At 39.4% G+C, this 19,679-nt stretch overlaps 1 protein-coding gene across 4 annotated transcripts in view; it reads left to right on the top strand.

Annotated features, from left to right (window-relative positions):
- LOC136261312 (uncharacterized) overlaps window positions 1-17,400 on the top strand; it is an 84,483-nt gene extending 67,083 nt beyond the window's left edge. For all 4 annotated transcript variants that reach the window (XM_066055290.1, XM_066055288.1, XM_066055291.1 and 1 more), the window contains 11 exons: window positions 11,239-11,289; window positions 12,155-12,261; window positions 12,317-12,376; window positions 15,996-16,079; window positions 16,132-16,210; window positions 16,266-16,336; window positions 16,398-16,526; window positions 16,577-16,705; window positions 16,767-16,915; window positions 16,970-17,129; window positions 17,181-17,400. In XM_066055290.1, coding sequence (XP_065911362.1) covers window positions 11,239-11,289; window positions 12,155-12,261; window positions 12,317-12,376; window positions 15,996-16,079; window positions 16,132-16,210; window positions 16,266-16,336; window positions 16,398-16,526; window positions 16,577-16,705; window positions 16,767-16,915; window positions 16,970-17,129; window positions 17,181-17,249 — 1,088 coding nt within the window. In that variant the 3' untranslated portion in view covers window positions 17,250-17,400. The remainder of the gene's footprint in view (window positions 1-11,238; window positions 11,290-12,154; window positions 12,262-12,316; window positions 12,377-15,995; window positions 16,080-16,131; window positions 16,211-16,265; window positions 16,337-16,397; window positions 16,527-16,576; window positions 16,706-16,766; window positions 16,916-16,969; window positions 17,130-17,180) is intronic.
- The last annotated feature ends 2,279 nt before the right edge of the window (window positions 17,401-19,679 follow it).

Here is a 19,679-nt window from a genome sequence, read left to right as displayed (position 1 = left end):
ATAGCCTATCCTTTCAAGTTGGTTGGAAAGGGAACGTATCCCCTACATATGCTAATGAAAACGAAGAGCAGCTTTCGAGAGAATTTGTGGGAAAAAACACAATAGTCAAACTATAAAACAGTTTATTTGTGTGAAATGTGTTGTTAAAAGCAGTTTGTTTAAAAGGACAATGTGTCACAAATTTGTTTTGTTGCAAAGCCATTCAAGATTACAGAAACACCTGATTGTTTTGTGTACAATAAAATGATGTGTGTGTCAGTGGATGGGAGAACAATCTTAAAAAGAATTTTATTCTATTGCTGTAAACGGAATAAACAAGCAACTGGGGAATAATTGACACTACACAACAACTTGTGTTAGGTTGTAACAGCAATGTTATTGTATGAAACGAGACAAATAAGATAATCATGCCTTTGTTACAATGTTAGACACCCCAGGGGGCATTGGGAGTGTATAAACAGTGGAATGGAACACTGGAATAGTGGAATACTGGAATGGTGAATGGAATTTTTTTAAAAGTTCAATATCATTTTTACATCCAAATAAGTACAACTCCTCCCCTTGAATAGGCAAATAAATAGGATTCCCTTTGAAGTCAGTTCTTTTAGCATACTTCACCTCACCTCACCACAACACTTATATGACTTATATAATTTAATACTTTACTTGTCTGAAACTAACTGTCTTAATGAAGGTTCAGTTCAGTGTGCAACATGGCACTGTGCATGCCACAATAAACTTTGGCTTAACTTTTGTTTTCTGACGTAATTGTGGAAAAGGCTAATTTTAAATGCTTACAAGATAGTCCCGTTTCGCTGTTCCTAAAGATTTTTGCTTAGACTCCTAGGTTAGTGGTAAGCACCTCTTACAGGCTCTGCCCTCTGTGTTTACCCTCCAGTGCCTAACTGGTAAAGTTGATAATAAATGAATACTTCATTTCATTATACAGTGCATGTACTTTTACAATGCATACATGTAATCAGCTAGCTAACTTTTTATCATTTGGGAACAAGGGTGGAGTCTTCTAGGTATTCCCAATAAACTGCTATTGTGTATGTTCATAACTGACTTTACAGTACATTACGTTGGTAAATTTTGTCTATGGTGAGGTGAATTATGCTAAAAGGGCTGACTTCAAGAGGAATCCTATTTATTTACTTACTTAAAGGGAGGAGTTGTACTTATTTGGATGTAAAAGCTAATATTGAACTTTAAAAAATTCCATTCCACAATTCCAGTATTCCACCATTCCAGTGTTTCATTCCACTGTTTATACACTCCCGGGAGCATTCTAAGCTAGCTCACCTGGCATACAATCATCATACAAGGACAGATATATAAAGACTGCCACTTTAATGACACACATGATTGTTTACGATTACATCATAAACTTGAACGGCTTCATGTATAAACAACAATTCACAAATGCATTCCCCTTTAACAAGCGCTCCCTTAGCAGTGGATAGCAACATAACTAAAGAATTATGAAAATTTCATGAATTATGAAATCCAAGAATTACATTAAATTAAGCACAACCAAAAGCCTATTAGTTAAAATAGTAATGCATAGTTGGTTAATTCCAGATGAGTTAGCTAGCTGCATGGCACCTGGTTGTTAGAAGTAGCACAACATCAACTTGTTTCAGTTGGGAATACAGTGCCTGGGAACAAACTTGTGTAGGAGATGACTGAGACCGTAATTAGAATAGTATGATGTAATATGTATGTCACGTGTGATTCAATAGTGTGTGTCATGTGCATGTAGTGTGCGTTAATATTTATCTGTATCAATCCTGCTGTCACAAACTGCTACCTCCCCTCGAACCTCATCGTCTTTGTACAGACATTATTGGTGCTGTGACACAGCAGGGCCGGCCACTGCTCTCGACGTTATTCTAACCGCAGTCTCAGAAGTTGTTGTACCGTGGCATTCCTTTAACGGTACCCCAAGAGGCTAGCCACATCTCTCGTTAGAATATTTGTTTGTTGTTATTGTTTAGCGGATGGATGGAGGAGTGGACTCATCTTCAAGCATCCCGGAACGGATACAAGGGACACGTGACTCGATTGTACAACAAGATCGACAAACTAGTTGGCGGAGAATTTGACGACTATGCAACCACGTCGTTAAACAATGCTATTGAACAGCTCACCAGAAAGATGGAAAAGATTGCACACATTGATGAACAGTTACTGAAAGCGCTTGATGATGCAAGTGAGCTAGAATCAGCTGTGCTAGAAGTGGAAGACCTACATGATGAGATCATGGATAAGATTGCCATAACTCGAAGGTACATTGAGCTGAACAGTACAAAGCAGTCAGGCAGACATTCACCGCCAGTTGGTCAGTCTTCAGTAGACCCACAATCACAAGGTATTGTCACCCTACTAGCTGATCAGTTTTCAGTGACAGCACAGTCAGTAATATCACAAGGTGTTAATGAGTCAGGTTTGGAATCAGTAAGCACTACTACACAGAGTAGTGATACTTTACCAGTTATTCCCACAACAGCAGAGCTTCATAATAATAGTGACACTTCTATCACACACAATGTATCAGGGCCTTCTCCAGTGACTACTACAACGTTTAGCAACTCCTTTGGCCCACCTCCTCTGATCCCAGCAATTTTTCACTCATCAACACTTAGCAGGGTTGGCTCACAAAGGCCGTTAACCACAACAGTGTTTGCTCCCAGGAGCCTATATGAGTCACCAATGCGCACACACCTGAATCCAATGAGTACATGCCTGAATCCAATGATACAGCCATTTACACCGAGCAGTGATACTCCCAACAGTTTGCAAACAGTCGTCTCCCCAAGCTCACCTTATCCATGTTTTCTGGAGACCCCTTGACATGGCAAACGTTTTGGGACTCCTTTTACGTGTCAATTCATGCTAACCACAACCTAAGTGGTATCCAGAAGTTTACCTACCTGAAGGCACAGTTGGAAGGAGATGCTGCCCGTGAGATTGCAGGACTACCGCTTACCGATGGAAACTATGTACATTCGATTGCACTACTGGAAGACAGATATGCTCAACCACACAAGCTGGTTAATGCCCACATGAAAGCACTCCTGGAAATGCCATCCCCAACAAGCAATCTTGCCAGCTTGCGTATTTTCTATGACTCAGTTGAAGGTCATATTCGGGGATTGTCATCGTTAGGCAAGTCAGAGCACTCTTATGGAGACATCTTAGTACCAATCCTTATGGGAAAGCTTCCGTCAGACATCCGCAGAAACTTAGCTCGTGAACACTCTAACTCTCAGTGGATTCTAGCAGACCTAATGGCAGCACTTTTAAAGGAGATCAGAGTTCTCGAGTCTGGACTATATGACTCGCACAATCCCATGTCAAGGTCGACTGCAGCTTCTTTTCACATCAATTCACTAGAGCCCCTCAAGAAACAGCAACGAGACACTGATGGCAAGAAGAGACAACAGCAATGTGTGTTCTGCAAGAAAACCCATTCTGCTCACAACTGTGATGTGGTAACCAATATCCAGAAGCAGATCGACATTGTCAAGGCAAGTAACTTGTGTTATAACTGTCTAGCCCATCACAGAGTGTCTCAGTGTCCGTCCAAGTTTCGTTGTAGGAAGTGCAAGAAGAAGCACCATACCAGCCTCTGTAACCATGACTCATCACTTGAAGTTACAACACCCGAGTAGAAGAGTGCTTCTAACAGTACACCAACAACCACTACAGGTGGGTTCCTAACACCAGCATCATGTGCTGAGGCTCCCCAGAACCCAACATGTTTGCTCAAGACTGCTGTTGCACCCATAATTGCTGGCAACATGAAGACTCAAGCTAATATCCTGTTTGATGAGGGGGCACAATGATCGTTTCTCTCAGCAGAAATGGCCAGTGAACTACAGATCTCTCCCACATCCACAGTAGACATAGCTGTAGCATCATTTGGCACTACATCTACTACCAGTCAGAAGCTTGGAGTTGCCACAGTGGAAGTAGAACAGAATCTGGTGAGCTGATACCAATATCAGTCTTAATTGTGCCGTCAATTGCAGCTCCTATCCAGAATCTAGTGTCAACCTCAGTCTACACTATGCCACACCCACGGGACTTGAAGCTTGCACATCCAGTCACATCAGGGAACAATTTTACGATATCACTCCTAACTGGAACAGACCACTACTGGAGCTTTGTTGAAGATCATTTTATTAGAGGCAAGGGTCCTACTGCACAATGGTCTAAACTAGGTTACTTGCTGTCTGGACCATTACCAACCACACTCTCTGAAGCTATCTCATCCGCCCTACTCCAAATCACTTCTACTATGATCACTGATGAGCCAAGGGAACCAGACATAGAGCGATTGTGGTCAATTGAAGCAGTTGGAACAGAAACTGACACACCATCTCCAGATTTGACGTTTCTTCAATACTACCAGCAGTCCTGTATATCACAGACAAGTGAAGGCGTTTATGTTGCAAGATTCCTGTGGAAGGAAAATAAGCCATACTTACCTTCTAACTTCACCACTTGCAAAAGGAGAACCTGTACACTAGTCAACAAGCTCAAGAAGACTCCAGAACTCCTACAAGTCTATCACAACATTATCACAGAACAAGAGCAACGTGGGTTTATAGAACAAGTAAATGATGTAAACACAACAGATGTGTATTACTTGCCCCACCACCCTGTTAAGAAGGAGTCAGCTAACACTCCCATAAGAATTGTGTATGACTGTAGTTGCAGGGGAGGTGGTAGCTCAGCAAGCTTGAAAAAAATGATTGTCTCACAGCAGGACCACCATTTTTGAACAACCTTTGCTCTATCATGCTACGTTTTCGTCTTCATGCATTTTCCCTTTCTACTGACATTGAGAAGGCATTCCTTCATGTCAAACTACACCCGTCAGACAGAAATTTTACTCAATTCCTGTGGCCATCAACTCCTGAGAACTTTGAAGGAGAGCTCCAAACCTATCGTTTTACTGTGGTACCCTTTGGAGCTTCTAGCTCTCCCTTTATGCTTGGAGCAGTTCTCAATATGCATCTGTCTAAGTTTCACAATGAAGTTGCAAAGGACATGCGAGACAACATCTACGTTGATAACATTTTATCAGGCTGTAGCAGTGAAGAAGAGCCCCTTGCATACTACAGACAGTCTCGAAGTCTGATGAGTCAAGCTAAGTTCAACCTTAGGTCATGGTCAACAAACAGTGATCAACTCAGAGAAGTTAGTAGAGGAGACAATACCAGTGATCCAAATCTGACTGTAGGACTGTTGGGCCTACGCTGGAATACATCAACCGATGTTATTTCACTTGCTGCAAGGAAATTCCCTGCTATTAGTACCCTTCTCACCAAAGGGATGTTTTACAGATGTCATCTCAAATCTTTGATCCATTGGGATTGGCTACACCTGTTACAGTTAAGACCAAACTTCTGATGCAGGAAATCTGGCAAGCCAAACTCCCCTGGGATGAACCTCTTCCCAACGAGATCAAGGGAAAGTGGATTGACATACTAGCTGATTTACAGGAGCTACCACAGTTGATGATTCCACGACCCTACTTTCCGTCTAACCAACCAGGTACACAAATTGATAACATGTATGTATTTGCAGATGCCAGTATGAAGGCATATGGAGCAGTCGTGTACCTTTGCAGTGATAACCACATCTGCCTTACTATGTCTAAAACCCGTGTTGCCCCTCTCAAGGCCACTACTTTGCCAAGACTGGAGCTTATGGCAGTTGTCACTGCAACCAGGTTGGCTAAGTTTGTTTACTCGTCTATTGCTCCTAAGCAACCTATTATACAAGTACATTTTTGGACAGATAGCCAAATTGTTCTACATTGGATTCACAAGGGTAGCAACACTAAACCATTTATTTCTAACCGTGTCCAGGAGATATGTGAAACCTTCCCACCAGGTAATTGGTCATTTACACCCTCAGCTGACAACCTAGCTGATCTACTTACAAGGGGTTTATCAACTAACCAATTGAGAACATCTCACTTATGGGCACATGGCCCTCATTGGCTGCTCACTCAATCAGACTGGCCTACTTGGACACCCACTCCTGTACTCTGTCTCCAAGCAGAAGAGGACCCTGAATCAGAACCTGCTAGAAATGCAGCAGAGTCTACTGAAGACCATAACATTTTGTCTATTATTGATCTTTCTCGATATAGCCACATCCACAAGGTGCTAACTGTCACTGCTTATGTTCTTAGATGGATTCATAATCTACGAAAGAATCATCCCAAGCTGTGTGGTCCTTTATCAAGTGGAGAATTCACAAATGCTCGTAGATGTCTTGTCAAGGGTGTACAGTACTTAACTTACCAGGAAGAGCTTGCTTATTTACTCAAGACGCAATCAAAGTGTCCCCCCCTGGTTAGACAACTTCGTCTCTATCTGGACGACAAGCAGCTAGTTCGATGTGGAGGAAGGATCCACAATGCTCCTGCCACAGAACTAATGAAGTTTCCATACCTATTACCATCTAACTCCTTACTTACAAATATGATTGTCATGAACACCCATGATAAGCTTCATCATGGAGGAGTAAGTGTCACTGTAACCGCCTTACATGAAGTCTACTGGATACCCGACATCCGACAGTGTGTTAGAAAGCTGCTAAGACGTTGCGTCACTTGTAACAAGCTTATGGGGAAATCCTTTCAAGCCCCAGACCCCCCTCCACTTCCTAAGGTGCGGGTCACGGAATCTCGACCGTTTTCCATATCTGGAGTGGACTTCACTGGTGCTGTATATGTTAAGGATGGTGAAGGAGAGAGAAAGGTGTACATTTGCCTTTTTACATGTGCTGCAACACGAGCGGTTCACCTCGAAATAGTAGTTGACCTTACTGTAGATACCTTCCTACTAGTCTTTAGGAGATTCGCCAGTAGGAAATCAGTTCCTCACACAATGATATCAGACAATGTGTCCACATTTCTTGCTGCCGCGGAGGAACTAGAGAAGTTGATGACATCAGAGACACTCAAGGAAGCTCTAGAAGGACAGAATGTTAGTTGGCACTTTATACCTAAACGCGCTCCATGGTACGGCGGATTCTGGGAGCGGATGATTGGCTTAACAAAACAGGCACTGAAGAAAACCTTAGGAAGAGCGTTTGTCACACTGAACCAACTAGAGACAATTATCATAGAGATCGAAGCGATGTTAAATGATCGACCCTTGACATATGTTTCACCTGACTTGACCGATCCACAACCACTCACTCCATCTCACCTGTTATATCAGTTCCTCACCCCCTAGATGATCCAGAAGAGTTAGAGGATCCAACTTACATTACTGGTAACGGCATGAGGAAGAGAGTAAATAAACACAGTCAACTTCTCAACCAATTTTGGTCACGATGGAAGGGGGAATACCTGACCTCATTGAGAGAATTTAATAGCAAGATCTCTGGACACAACAAACAGGCCATAGGGGTAGGAAATATAGTAGTTGTACATGATGACAAACCCAGGTTACAATGGAGATTGGCCATCGTAGAAGAACTGATAAGGGGAAGGGACAACTTGGTCCGTGCCGCTCATATCAGGATGGGTACCTACAAGACAATGCATCCTATTGTTAAACTTTACCCCCTTGAAGTTTCAAGTGAAGACCAATGTGATAGTGACACCCAAGTAACCTCTGATAACAAGACTCATGAAGAGGCTACATCAGACAACACTGATACCACATCCTCCAGTGTACGGACACGAAGGAAGGCTTACTCCAAGGCTCTACGGAAGATGTCAGAATGGACAAATACATTATCCCGGGGCCCCGGAGGATGTAGGAGATGACTGAGACCATAATTAAAATAGTATGATGTAATATGTATGTCATGTGTGATTCAATAGTGTGTGTCATGTGCGTGTAGTGTGCGTTAATATTTATCTGTATCAATCCCGCTGTCACAAGCTGCTACCTCCCCTCCTCGAACTTCATCGTCTTCGTACAGACAACTTGTGTTTAGATGACTGGCCTGTTCCATAAAGAATGGGTACATATGATCATAGAATAGATTATGTGATTTTGAGAGATTTGTCCAATCTACTAATATTGTGGTGTGTACAGTTGACTAAAGTCTCTTAATTGTAATTCAGAGTCCATTGTATTGTCAATATATAGGAGTAAAGTTACCATAGTATGTTTATGGTCACCTCTTTAATTTGTAGAAATGTACAACAATTATTAGTATGTGCACATACAATAAACTAGACATGTAACGCTTTCACACCTCAGATCAAAGGAGTTGCCCAGGCACATTTCGTATGTAGCCCAGCTAGCCGGGCTACATACAAAATGCAGCCAGGTTACAACTAGGCACTAATTATATAGATTTTGGTGCCAAAATTGATTGTGGGGATCGATTAATACTCACGTGATTAGTAGGGCTGAGCGATACTGCCGTTTTAGCATCATGATCGATACTAAAGCCGCTATTCACGATACTGAATAGTTCATGATACGTACAAATAAATCAATCACAGCTACATAGTGAATTGCTCAGCATTCCTACAAGAAATCCTATATAGGTGATAGCAATCCCCAAACAGGACAAACTAGCCACTTGTTTACAGTAACAATAGTAACAGTCACATGCTTTGAGGTTGTAATGGTGTTCACACCTCTCTGCATGGGTAACCAGGTTATGACTTGCAAGGATTCTTAGCCTAGTACAGTATAACAAATGGCTTTTTCAATAACAGTAATGTACAGGCATAGTATCACAATAGTTAATAACAAAATATTGCAATATTGATACTTTTAAAATATTGCAATATATCGCTAAAATGATAGTATCACTCAGCCCTAGTGATTAGGATGCACGACTTCAATTTCGCTATGAAAACCACTCAGACGGAGAGCGTTTTGTAATTCTCACCATCCTACAAGTTGAAAAATGTTGAGCTAAGGTGAGTATGAGTGCTATAGCTTATTCACCGATCGTTACTGCACATTTTATAATATGGACATGCCTCCATCACGAAGCTACTACTCTGCACGGAGTAACCACTCTACAAGCAAGCTTACCTATTTAGGCCTTCAGTGAACTCTGCAATTTTTCAATAAACAATTCAATAGCACTGATTAAAACATTAAACTCACGTAACCGAAATTCTCCATGATATATCTAGGATATGTCCATTCATTGCAACTGAAAGTAACCAGAACATACTAGTTGCTGACCCATAATCAACAATTTTAGATATAATACATCCAGTGGCTGCACTCATATTGGCTTGGGGGATTGATTGCTCTGTACAGGCTATCAGCCTGATAAGTGTTACATATTAGCTGTAACATGGGGCATTCGGGCTTTGCCTGATATGTATATCCAACTGCCCTTGCACCTGTGGCCCTCAGGCAGTCGGGTATATATATCAGGCAAAACCCTCATGCACATGTTACAACTATTACATGTAAACTTGTCTATTTGAAAGTAACTAAAGCCCCAAAGTCAAGTAGAACTTGTTTCTTCCTGTATTTATTTTTATTTTCTACAGGCATATAACTAGTGGTATAGCCAGGCTTTTAGGAATGGGAGGGTTCACCCCATGCAACTAACTAGCACAAAATGCAAGTTCATCCTTAATGGACTCTAACTGTTTAAGTGGATAAATGTATCTATCTAGCTAGTAATATACTATGCCGCTGTTCCTGCAGCTTATTTCACTGTAGAAGCTAGAAATAAATTAAACCTAACTTATTACACCTCCTTGTCTTGTTCTTTTTTAAATTCATCTGTACTTGTACACAACTCTTTATACTCTAGCCCAACTCTTAAGGTAGTTGCATGGCTTAATGCAGCCACCAGTTGCAATTTTTCATCTGAACTAAGTTGCCTAACAGCAGATAATTTAATTTAATCTATCACTTTATCACTTAAACTTGCCAACAGGATACAGCGTATGCTGTTACTCACAACTCAGTATTCCAGATGTGAAAATATAGACTGGACCTCCTCCTCCCCTGTGTTCCTCTCGTCTCCACCTAAAAATTGTATCACATGATGGTGTGCATTAAATGGAAAGCATCTAAACAATTTGGATTGCTTGGTGTAATTATTGAACTTATCGCCATATCAGCTGCTAATTTACAATGAAAATGTCACACTGCCAAGGTATGTGCAATACTTGTCTCATAGTGAGTGGGTGCTGCTGTTCCTAGGGAAATTTGGGTGGGCACATGCCCACCCAGGCCTACTCTTGGCTATGCTACTGGGCATAAAAGATATTAATAAAGACAGCATCTTAATTACAGCAGTACTGCATAGTAGTAATCATTTTGGCATACCACTGTACATGCAATGTATGCATCATGGACTTACCTTTGTCCTCCTTTGTGTCGTATTTCTTTTCAGTGACAGCACGAGGTATCAGTTTGTGTTAGCACACCCATGGCTTCGTGTTGTAAATTGTCCATAATTTTTTAACCATGCCTCCAACAGTTGAAGTAAATAGAGTGGTTCCTAGTTTCACTATTGGTCTCCATGTATAGGGTTGTGGAATGAGCAGAAAATAATAGTTGAAATGGTTGCATGTACTGCTTATTAATGAGGGGCACGTGTTTTGTCATACATTTGTAGCCTCAAATATGCCTGGCACCTTTTTGTACTTTGATGTGGTGTTATGAAAATTCACTAATGTTATGAGAAATGTTAGCAAAATGAAAAATTAGGAAGTTTACAAGCAACTATATAGGGACTGTTGCACAAATAGTGAGGAATCATCACCTGAAGTCCAACGTACTTTAACCATGCATGTGGGTTTATAGCTATTTATAATTATATAGCTTAAAGTGAGTATTAAATTTGCACTTCAAGTGATGACTCCCCTTGGTTAAGCTCTTTTCATTGTTTATGATCCCTACTAACTTGCATAATTCATAATATTTCCTTGTACTCATTATTAACAAATTTCATTATTGGCAAATTTTCCTCAATTCATCACTTTAGTCCTACCATACTTTTGCCATTTATGGTGGTACTACATAAGCTACAAAAAGACCAATCTGAAATTGTGGGTGCTTTTCGTGTAGTTTTTAGGTAGCAATACATTGCACAACAGTTCTGTGTGATTATTAAAGTGCATTTTGCAGTGGATAGAAAAGACAAGATTATTTGTTCTATGTTGGTATGCCCTGCTACAGTAAAGTTGACATGTACTATATTGTTGTGCTGTGTTTTGGCTACATGTACATTTTTTCATGTTTATTTTTACATTACTAACAGTGACTACATCTAGTAATATTGAGCCTACTGCTGCTACTAATGCTACACAAGGTACAGTGAGTAAGCAAGAATATACAAATAACTGAAAACGTATTATAATCATTTTGCACCATTGACTTCATTGCTAGGGGTTTAATTTTGCTAGTTTGATGGATGATCCTCATTATGTACCTGGATTGACATACCGATGGAAATGTCATGAAAGGCTGTATAAAGTGTTGCTAACCATCTAAATAGAGTGAAAATCAAATCTCTGCACTTGATTCATGCCAACCCAAATAACATTACAGGGCAGTGATGTTTAAATGATTTTTATATTAACCCTTAAACCCGCAGCCATTTTAAAAAATGCAAGCACTGAAAATGCATAATCCAGAAAACTGGATTATACGCATGCCTTTTAAACAAACTCATAAAGTACAACAACTGTTAAAGCTGTCTAAAAACTACAAACACCATGTTATTCACTGTTAAATTTTGGCTTAAATGGTTCTATCCTTCGTTGCATCCTTCCATCCCAGAACTTCACTCTGTGCCTTTAAAGTGCAAAAGAACTATCTTTGTTTTCTTCCTTCACATATCGATACACAAAGGGCCACAACTCGGCTGTACTTCATTGTATAAACATTTTCTTGGTGTCAAAGTTACATGAGTGCAAGCATCTATCACATGATAAAATATTTTATAGGTATTTACTGTAATTGCTGAAGAGATGGTATTGAGACAATTGCATCAAAATTTGTGCTTTTGTTATTGAATGAATTAAGTATTCAGCAAATGGTTGTGGTTCGTGAGTAGTCACTACTTGTGAGGCTTGACACTCATGCTCACGATGTGTAGGGTTGTATATTTGTATGCATATATGGCTAATTTGAATGGTTATTTAATGACATTTCTTGCACAATTTTTTATCCAGGTAGCAGGGGTTCAGCTGAGTTTCTTGGAGTGTGGGAGGGCCTAGGAATAACGATTCTTGTGATTGGATCACTATTAATTATTGGATTTCTTATTGCACTATGCCTGGTAAATATATACCAGTTACTAAAATTGCAATACTTATTGATTGACGTTAACATAGATAGTTGGAGCAGTCTGGCGACATGCTAAAAGAAAATCACCAAAGTCAATTAGTGAAAAGGTAACCCCTGCCAATGATATGGAGATAATACACTAGTAGAAGTATGAGAACTGTTCCTTCCTACCAACCCAAATAATGAAATGACCACATTTCATCCTGTAATAAATGTACAGTAGTAGGTTGTGTGCAGCCAAGAAAACAAATAGTGTATGCTTCAAATAAAATAAGCACAAGCCACTACTGTGCACATTTAGCAATAGTTTTTTAATCCTCACCCTCACTACTATTCACATCATGTTTATCCCATTCAGCTCATGTATGTACAGCAACTTTATATCAGAGACAAGTAGTTCTTGTATTCATACTAATTCACTCACCTGGTGATTCATTGCTGAGGAAGTTGGGTGACTCTTTCTGTTGTGTGCATGGCCTGATTGGTTAACCATCATTTTCTTCTCCAGTTATGAAGCATATGCTCTCTTTCTCACCTCCTCCTGATGCCATAAACATAATATTACAATATTAAATTTTATACTGCTCCCTGGCATGTCCTAAGTTAGTTGGCAATTTAAAATCTTCTGTTAATGATAACTTTAAATGAGACTACCTTAACACATCGTCGTATATGAATACACTGTAAAAGTTTCAAGAAACTATAATGATTGTACTGCCATGGTGAAGAATTCTTCTTAACATGTGCATAAATTTGATAGGATACTGTATGTCATGAAGAGATTGATATGGAAGAGGCAACTGACTTGTGTAGTTTAGTGCTGTCAACTATATTTGTTTTTCAGAGGTATTAGTCCAAACTTGTAATACAACAGATCAAGATCCCTGATGAATCAGTCAACTACTCTACAGGGTATTCATATTATGCTTTTGCAAGTTGCTACTTAATTTTTTGCAGCAATTGTTACACAATGAATACCTTTTTAGCTTTCTAAGTTTCCTGGAGGAGGCATGCCCCCAGATCCCTCTAGATTGGCATGCTTTGTGTGCTTTTTATGCTAAGACATGTCATCCCCTGGATAACCCTAGCTAAATCACACACACACACCCATGATCAATGCATTTAATTCACAAAAAATTCTCCATTCAATAGCAGTTTTGTTGTAAGCATAAGAAAGGTGCATTCAAGCAAGTGTACATAATAATAAAAATAGAGTATTGTTTATTATTATGTATAAAGTAAAAGATTGGCAACTGAAGAGCTGTTATCTGAAGTGGATTGTTGACCAAGACACACAGTAGTGTGCCATGCAGCTAAGAAAGCTGGCACACCACTCTGTGTATTGTAGTGTTATAATTGGAAACATGTCAAAAACAGTACATCACGTGTACAATCTAAAAATAACTTAAGTGTTACAATCATGGTGTGTGCGTGTGCAAGTTCTGTCAAAGTCTATCACTACATCTCCCCTCCTTTAAGGTTCAGAATCGTAGTCGATCCGGTGTAGCCGTTCCAGTCATTGATCGGGTAACAGTTCGTGAGGGGTTGCAACTATCTTGTTGTGTGTACTCCATAGTGGGGTTTACTGTGCCCAGAGGATTGGTGCCATCTTGATGTACAGCATTAGTATTGCTACTGTTTGGGACCACACGAAGATGGCAGCGGTTACGCCTGATTGGCCCCTGAGGTGTGTTTACAATATAGGAACAAGGGGTGTCAGCTTGAGACCTGACTTGGCCAGATGTTGTTGACTGGCCAGATGTTACCCACACCTCCTCCTCTTCAGGGATAGGAGAAAGAGAGCGAGTTCGATGGTGCCTATCATAAGCTGTCTTCTGTTTGAGTTTAAATTTGGCGTTTAGCTCTTTAAATGATTCAAGGTATTGCCAGTGTGGTTTGTATTGGTCCTCCATACACTGGGTGTTTTTACTCATAGAGTCTACTTTAACTACAAGGTTAAAAGCCTTGATAGCAGGTAAGCCTAGCAAGTTTCTCTTCAAATTTTGTATCACATACACTAATTGAATGGTTTGCTTACCCTGGTGCTCAAGTTTCCCCTCAAATTGTCTGTTCACTGTCAGAGTGGCCTGTGATGGTCCATAGAGGGTCTTCAGTGGCTTTACCAGCTTGACATTTAGCTTTTGGTAGGTTTCAACTGTAATGGCAGAGACTTCTGCCCTGGTATCTAGCTTAAATAGTACATCCACGTTGTTTGGTTTCACTGTGGTTGCCCAAGTAGTGGCCCAAGTAGTGGCCCGTGTGTCCTCAATGGTGTCCAAAAAGGTGGATTCTAGGCTAAGGCCTTGTATAGTCGAGATTGTGTCCACATTCCTATTGCCGCAGGTGCAACAATGGTCTGAAGCTACCTCATCTATTTTCGTAAGACAACAGGCTCCATAATGGCCTTTTTTCTGACAGCGATGGCAGACTGCATCTCTGGCGGGGCATTTCTCCCTGGGTGTTGTCCCTTTCCACACCGCAAACAAGGTTTGCCCTCGGATTGTCTCTGTTTAAAATTCCTTGGGTTCTGCTGCTGTGGTCGTCTTGTGTCATAGCTTGGTGTTCTATGGTAGCCTCATTGCAGTTCATCCAGATCACCCGGTGTTGCTCCCTTGAGCACCTGCTGCTGCTCCTGTATCTCCTCACGCTGACGGACGATTTTCTTCGCCTACTCTAGAGTCAGCTCGGGATCTAGCTGGAGTCGCTGTGACAATGAAGCATCTTGTATGCCCACAACGAGTCTATCACAGATCATTTCGGATGTGAGAGTTCCATAGTTGCAATGTTCAGCTAGGTTGTATAGTTCCACGATATATTGCTCTGCTGACTCGCCAGACAGTTGACATCGGCGATTAAATTGTGTTCTTTCGAAGATAACGTTTCTCCTAACCTGGAAGAACCCATCAAACTTCGCTAAAACTGCTGCGTAGTCCTTCCGTTCATCTTCACTAATGTTCGTAGAGGTTAAGACGGACTCTGCCTCCTCTCCTAGACCGTATAGAAGTGTGTTCACCTGCTTCGCTGCGGAGGCCTCCTGCAGGCCAGAAGCGAAACGAAATTGTTCAAATCTCCTTCTCCATTGCGGCCAGTCATTGGGCGTCTTGAAATCAAAGGGATCGGGAGGCTGGAGACGGATTTGTGCCATGAGTTGCGGAGCACGCTGCCACCATGTAGTGTTATAATTGGAAACGTGTCAAAAACAGTACATCACGTGCACAATCTAAAAATAACCTAAGTGTTACAATCATGGTGTGTGCGTGTGCAAGTTCTGTCAAAGTCTATCACTACATGTATATTGACAGAAAGAAAGAAAACTTAATTTTTTCACATTTGTATAGCTCCATGGATCCTTCTCCGAAGCACACCAATTTACATTTAACTGTCTTATCATTGACTAGCTCTCATGTTCTACATTCAGTCTTACTACATTTGTGGATAATTCTCTTTGACCCTAATTATTGGGCTGTTTTTACTCTGCACTGACTATTGAAACTAAATTACTAGCCAATTAGAGTCAGAAATGCAGCAAGCCTGAATGTAGAGCACAAGTATATAAGTCCATTGTGATAGCTTAGTTCACTATAGTTAGCATGTTAACATTCTTAGCTGTTCCTAATATCAGCTGTTATGGTTGCCAGTTACTTTTACATGCCTTTCAAGCTGTTTTTGTATGGACAGTCATTGTTTACTGTAAGTATAACATATGGTACCCTCGTTTATACATAGAAAACAGATGTAGTTCAACCTCTAACAATTGATCAGTTACATGAGAGTATCAAAGGACTATCAAAACTTTATAATGAATTTGAAGTTAGTTTACTCATCTCTGTGTACACTTTATAATGACTAAATATATTTATAGTCCATTCCTAAATTAATCATAACTGAAGCAGCTTATGCTGGCATACAAGACAAAAACAGATTGGATGGTTATTTACCAAGTAAGTTTACGACAGTAATCATTACATGTGTATACACTGTGTGTGCTTGTTGCAGCTCCTGATTCACGTGTTCTGCTGCTTTCATCTTTACCCGAATCCACTTACATTAATGCTAATTACATTAAGGTTTGAAAGCTTGACAACTTGTTATGCTGTATGACTGACTATATGCCGATAATTTTGGTAGGGTTATGGAGGAGCAGAGAAATATTATATAGCCACTCAAGCACCACTCCATAATACCATCAATGACTTCTGGCAGATGGTGTGGGAGCAAAAACCTGCACTAATAGTGATGATTGAAGAGATCAATGAGGTAAGTACAATACTAAATAAATAATACTTACATCATCCGTTGTTGAGCAGACCATAGTTTACTGGCCAGATACTAATAAGCTACTACACCAAGAATATGGTCCAGTTACTGTGACTGTAAGATTACGAGTCAGTAAGCCAGACTACACCATCACTACCTTCAGGGTATCTCATACTGCAGTAAGTAGCTACGTAGCTAATATATAAGTTGATGAGCTTATTTGACTGAGAATGTTAACAGGAAGGAAAATATATGGATATAGAACACCACTGGTATAAGAAATGGGGAATTTATCAGCTGCCACAAGACACAAATGGAGTGATCACTTTTTTACAGGATGTTAATGAAGCTAAAAAATCTCAACCTGGTCCAGTAATGGTCCAATGCAGGTATTTACTGTTTGGGACAGGTGAATGGTAGGATTTACCTTGTAAATTATATAGTGATGGATTGGGCCGTAGTGGAGCTCTAATAGCTACTGATATAGCAAGACAACAGTTGGAGAATGAGCACCAAGTTGATGTTATTGATACTGTCACCAACATGAGGGAAGATAGAGGAGGAATGGTATCTACAAAAGAACAATATGCATTTGTTTATCAGGTCAGTGTAGTGTAAGCGTAGCTGCCAGAGTGGATGTTAGTATTGTTACAGATTTTGAGTAACTGGGCAAAAAATCTACTTGCTCAAGAACCATCATCAAATCTTTATGATCAACCTTAATGATTAACTCTTTTATATAAAAAAATGTTTACTGATGATTTAAACTTGTACATATACACAAATGCATGTACTAAGTGTTATCAGTGGACGTTTCGCATAATTTTATTTGCTGTAGTTTTATTCATATCAAATAACAAACCTGCAAAAATGAGTGTAGTCCAGGGCTTAAGCCATGAACTGTTCACTTCTTGCTAAGGCACCAAAATTTTTATGGAGTTAGTAGCATGTGTACTAAGTATTTTTAGAAAGAGAGGTATTTGATATAAGTCTTATTTTTAAAGAAATTTCATTTAAGGTTTGGACATCCAATAGCTACAGTTCTGTAGTATAATGTACAAGGGATCATCCTGATGTTTATTAAAGTTGCATAACAAAAGTTATAGATTGGTTGCAGGTAGACATAAAAATTTACTGGAATATCATGCAGTGTCTGTGAACTTAACAACAAGTTATCTTATTAAGTTTTGATTAACACTGCAGTATTTCAATAATTTTATATCACCGGGAAACTTATCATTATTTTACTAACTTTTTGTTATACACCTTCAATAAGTGTAGGATTGCAGGTATTGATAATAGTATCTGTGCTATTTTAGAGACCTGAGGAATGGCACAATAGTCAAGGGTGACTCTCATGCAGCTCTGGTCACTGCCAGTAGTGGCAGCTTACTGATCGAATTAGTGCTAAAATAACTCACTAGTAGGCTTTCTAGATGATTGCAAGCATCTTTTGATTCAGTGATCCTTTCTAACAACAACTTTACACTGTATCATCTACCGACGATTTCTGATGGCTGTTGTGACTACCAGGAATCCAGCAAAGCATGTGACATAAAGTTTTGTTACAGGTATTATATCTAACCAGTTTAGATACCTACCCGCAGGTATCATTGGATTTTAAGTACCTCATTAGCAACTAAATTTCAAAGGATACTATATACGTAAAGAAATGATATATTGATCTAAGGAGTTATGTACAATGAATTTAAGTGCTCTATTGCAGTTTGCATTTTCCACTGACTGTTCTTTTAGGAAGTATCAATCTATTTTCAATGAATTAAGCTACATAGTTTGAAATATCTCCTAGCATTTATATAATAATTATACCATCATAGCACTGTAGCCTATTACCCTGGCATATTTATAATGCAGGCCTATAAAATTATATCAGCATTATTAAAAAGCAATATCATCATTGCAGACATGCAGTAATTTTATTGGAATGCAAGAGGTACAGTATATACAAAGTTTGCCGGTAGAACTGTTATGGTGTGATTCCTTGTGATGTATATTGCAGTATACTGTAAAGCAAGAAAGTTTGGCAGGAGGAAACTTTGATAAATTTGCATTGATAGCTAATATTTTGGTGAGAAAAATTTGGCAAATTTTGTTAATACAGATTTGTATTGGACAAATTAATGATTTGACAGATTTTAGTTAGGTGAAACACTGGCTTATACCGCTCACTCGCCAAATTTGCCCACCAAACTTTCCTACTATTCAGTATTGGTTTTATATACCGTAAAACCACATACACTTAATTATTAGTTTCTCATCCTCCTGCACTCAAATAGCAATGTGGGAGGGTGGATTTTTAAAATTTTTTTACTAACTAGATAGCTGGATTAGCTAGTTAGTGTGCAGTTTTCTTAGACTGCTCTAGCAAGATACCAACTTCAAAAGATGCTGGATGGCTGCACTAAGCCACCAGTGGTGCAAAAAAACCTTTGATGAGGCTAGGTGATGCAGGTGGGGATAAGAAACTAATAATTAAGTTTATATGACTTAATTTGCTTTTTTTTCCGTTGTAAAATAATTTTCGTATGCAAAACTAGTACTTTTATGTAGGGACCCGCCGATTATGCTGGCATAATTTTGAACATAATAGGTACCTAAAAGCATTGAGCATAATGCCAGCATAATAGGTTAAATATTTGTACGATAGTATAAATTTTTGCTGGAAAAATGACAATTGCAAATAAGATCGATATACTCTAATAGAGCAGTCAGTAACTCTAATAGAACAATCATCAAACTGAATGTTTTATTAGAGTATATCGATCTTTTCTCTTATATGCAGCAAGAATTTATTATTTATGCTCCAGCCACTTCTTTTTTTTTCTATACAGTGTTAAACTAGTAGCAAAGCATATGAACTAAGGCATGAACATTGAGCATAATTGAGCATAATAGGTAAATATTGAGCATTAATTAAAGCATAATAGGTGAATTTTTGAGCAGTGCAGCATAGCATAATAGGTAAAATTATGAGCATAATCGGCGGGTCCCTACTTGTATGAAAATTTCTTACGCAAAAATTTTTATGCATGATCAAACTACTCTGGACAGTATGCATTAAATGATGTTGAATGTGACTTACTGTCTCTTCCTCCTAGACTTAGAAGTTTGGGTATTATTAATCCACCTAAA

This window comes from Dysidea avara, chromosome 7 (genome assembly GCF_963678975.1).
Source record: "Dysidea avara chromosome 7, odDysAvar1.4, whole genome shotgun sequence".
NCBI classification, from domain to species: Eukaryota; Metazoa; Porifera; class Demospongiae; order Dictyoceratida; family Dysideidae; genus Dysidea; species Dysidea avara.
The sequence above is the reverse complement of the archived record's forward strand: the minus strand, read 5'-3'. Positions and strand labels throughout refer to the sequence as shown.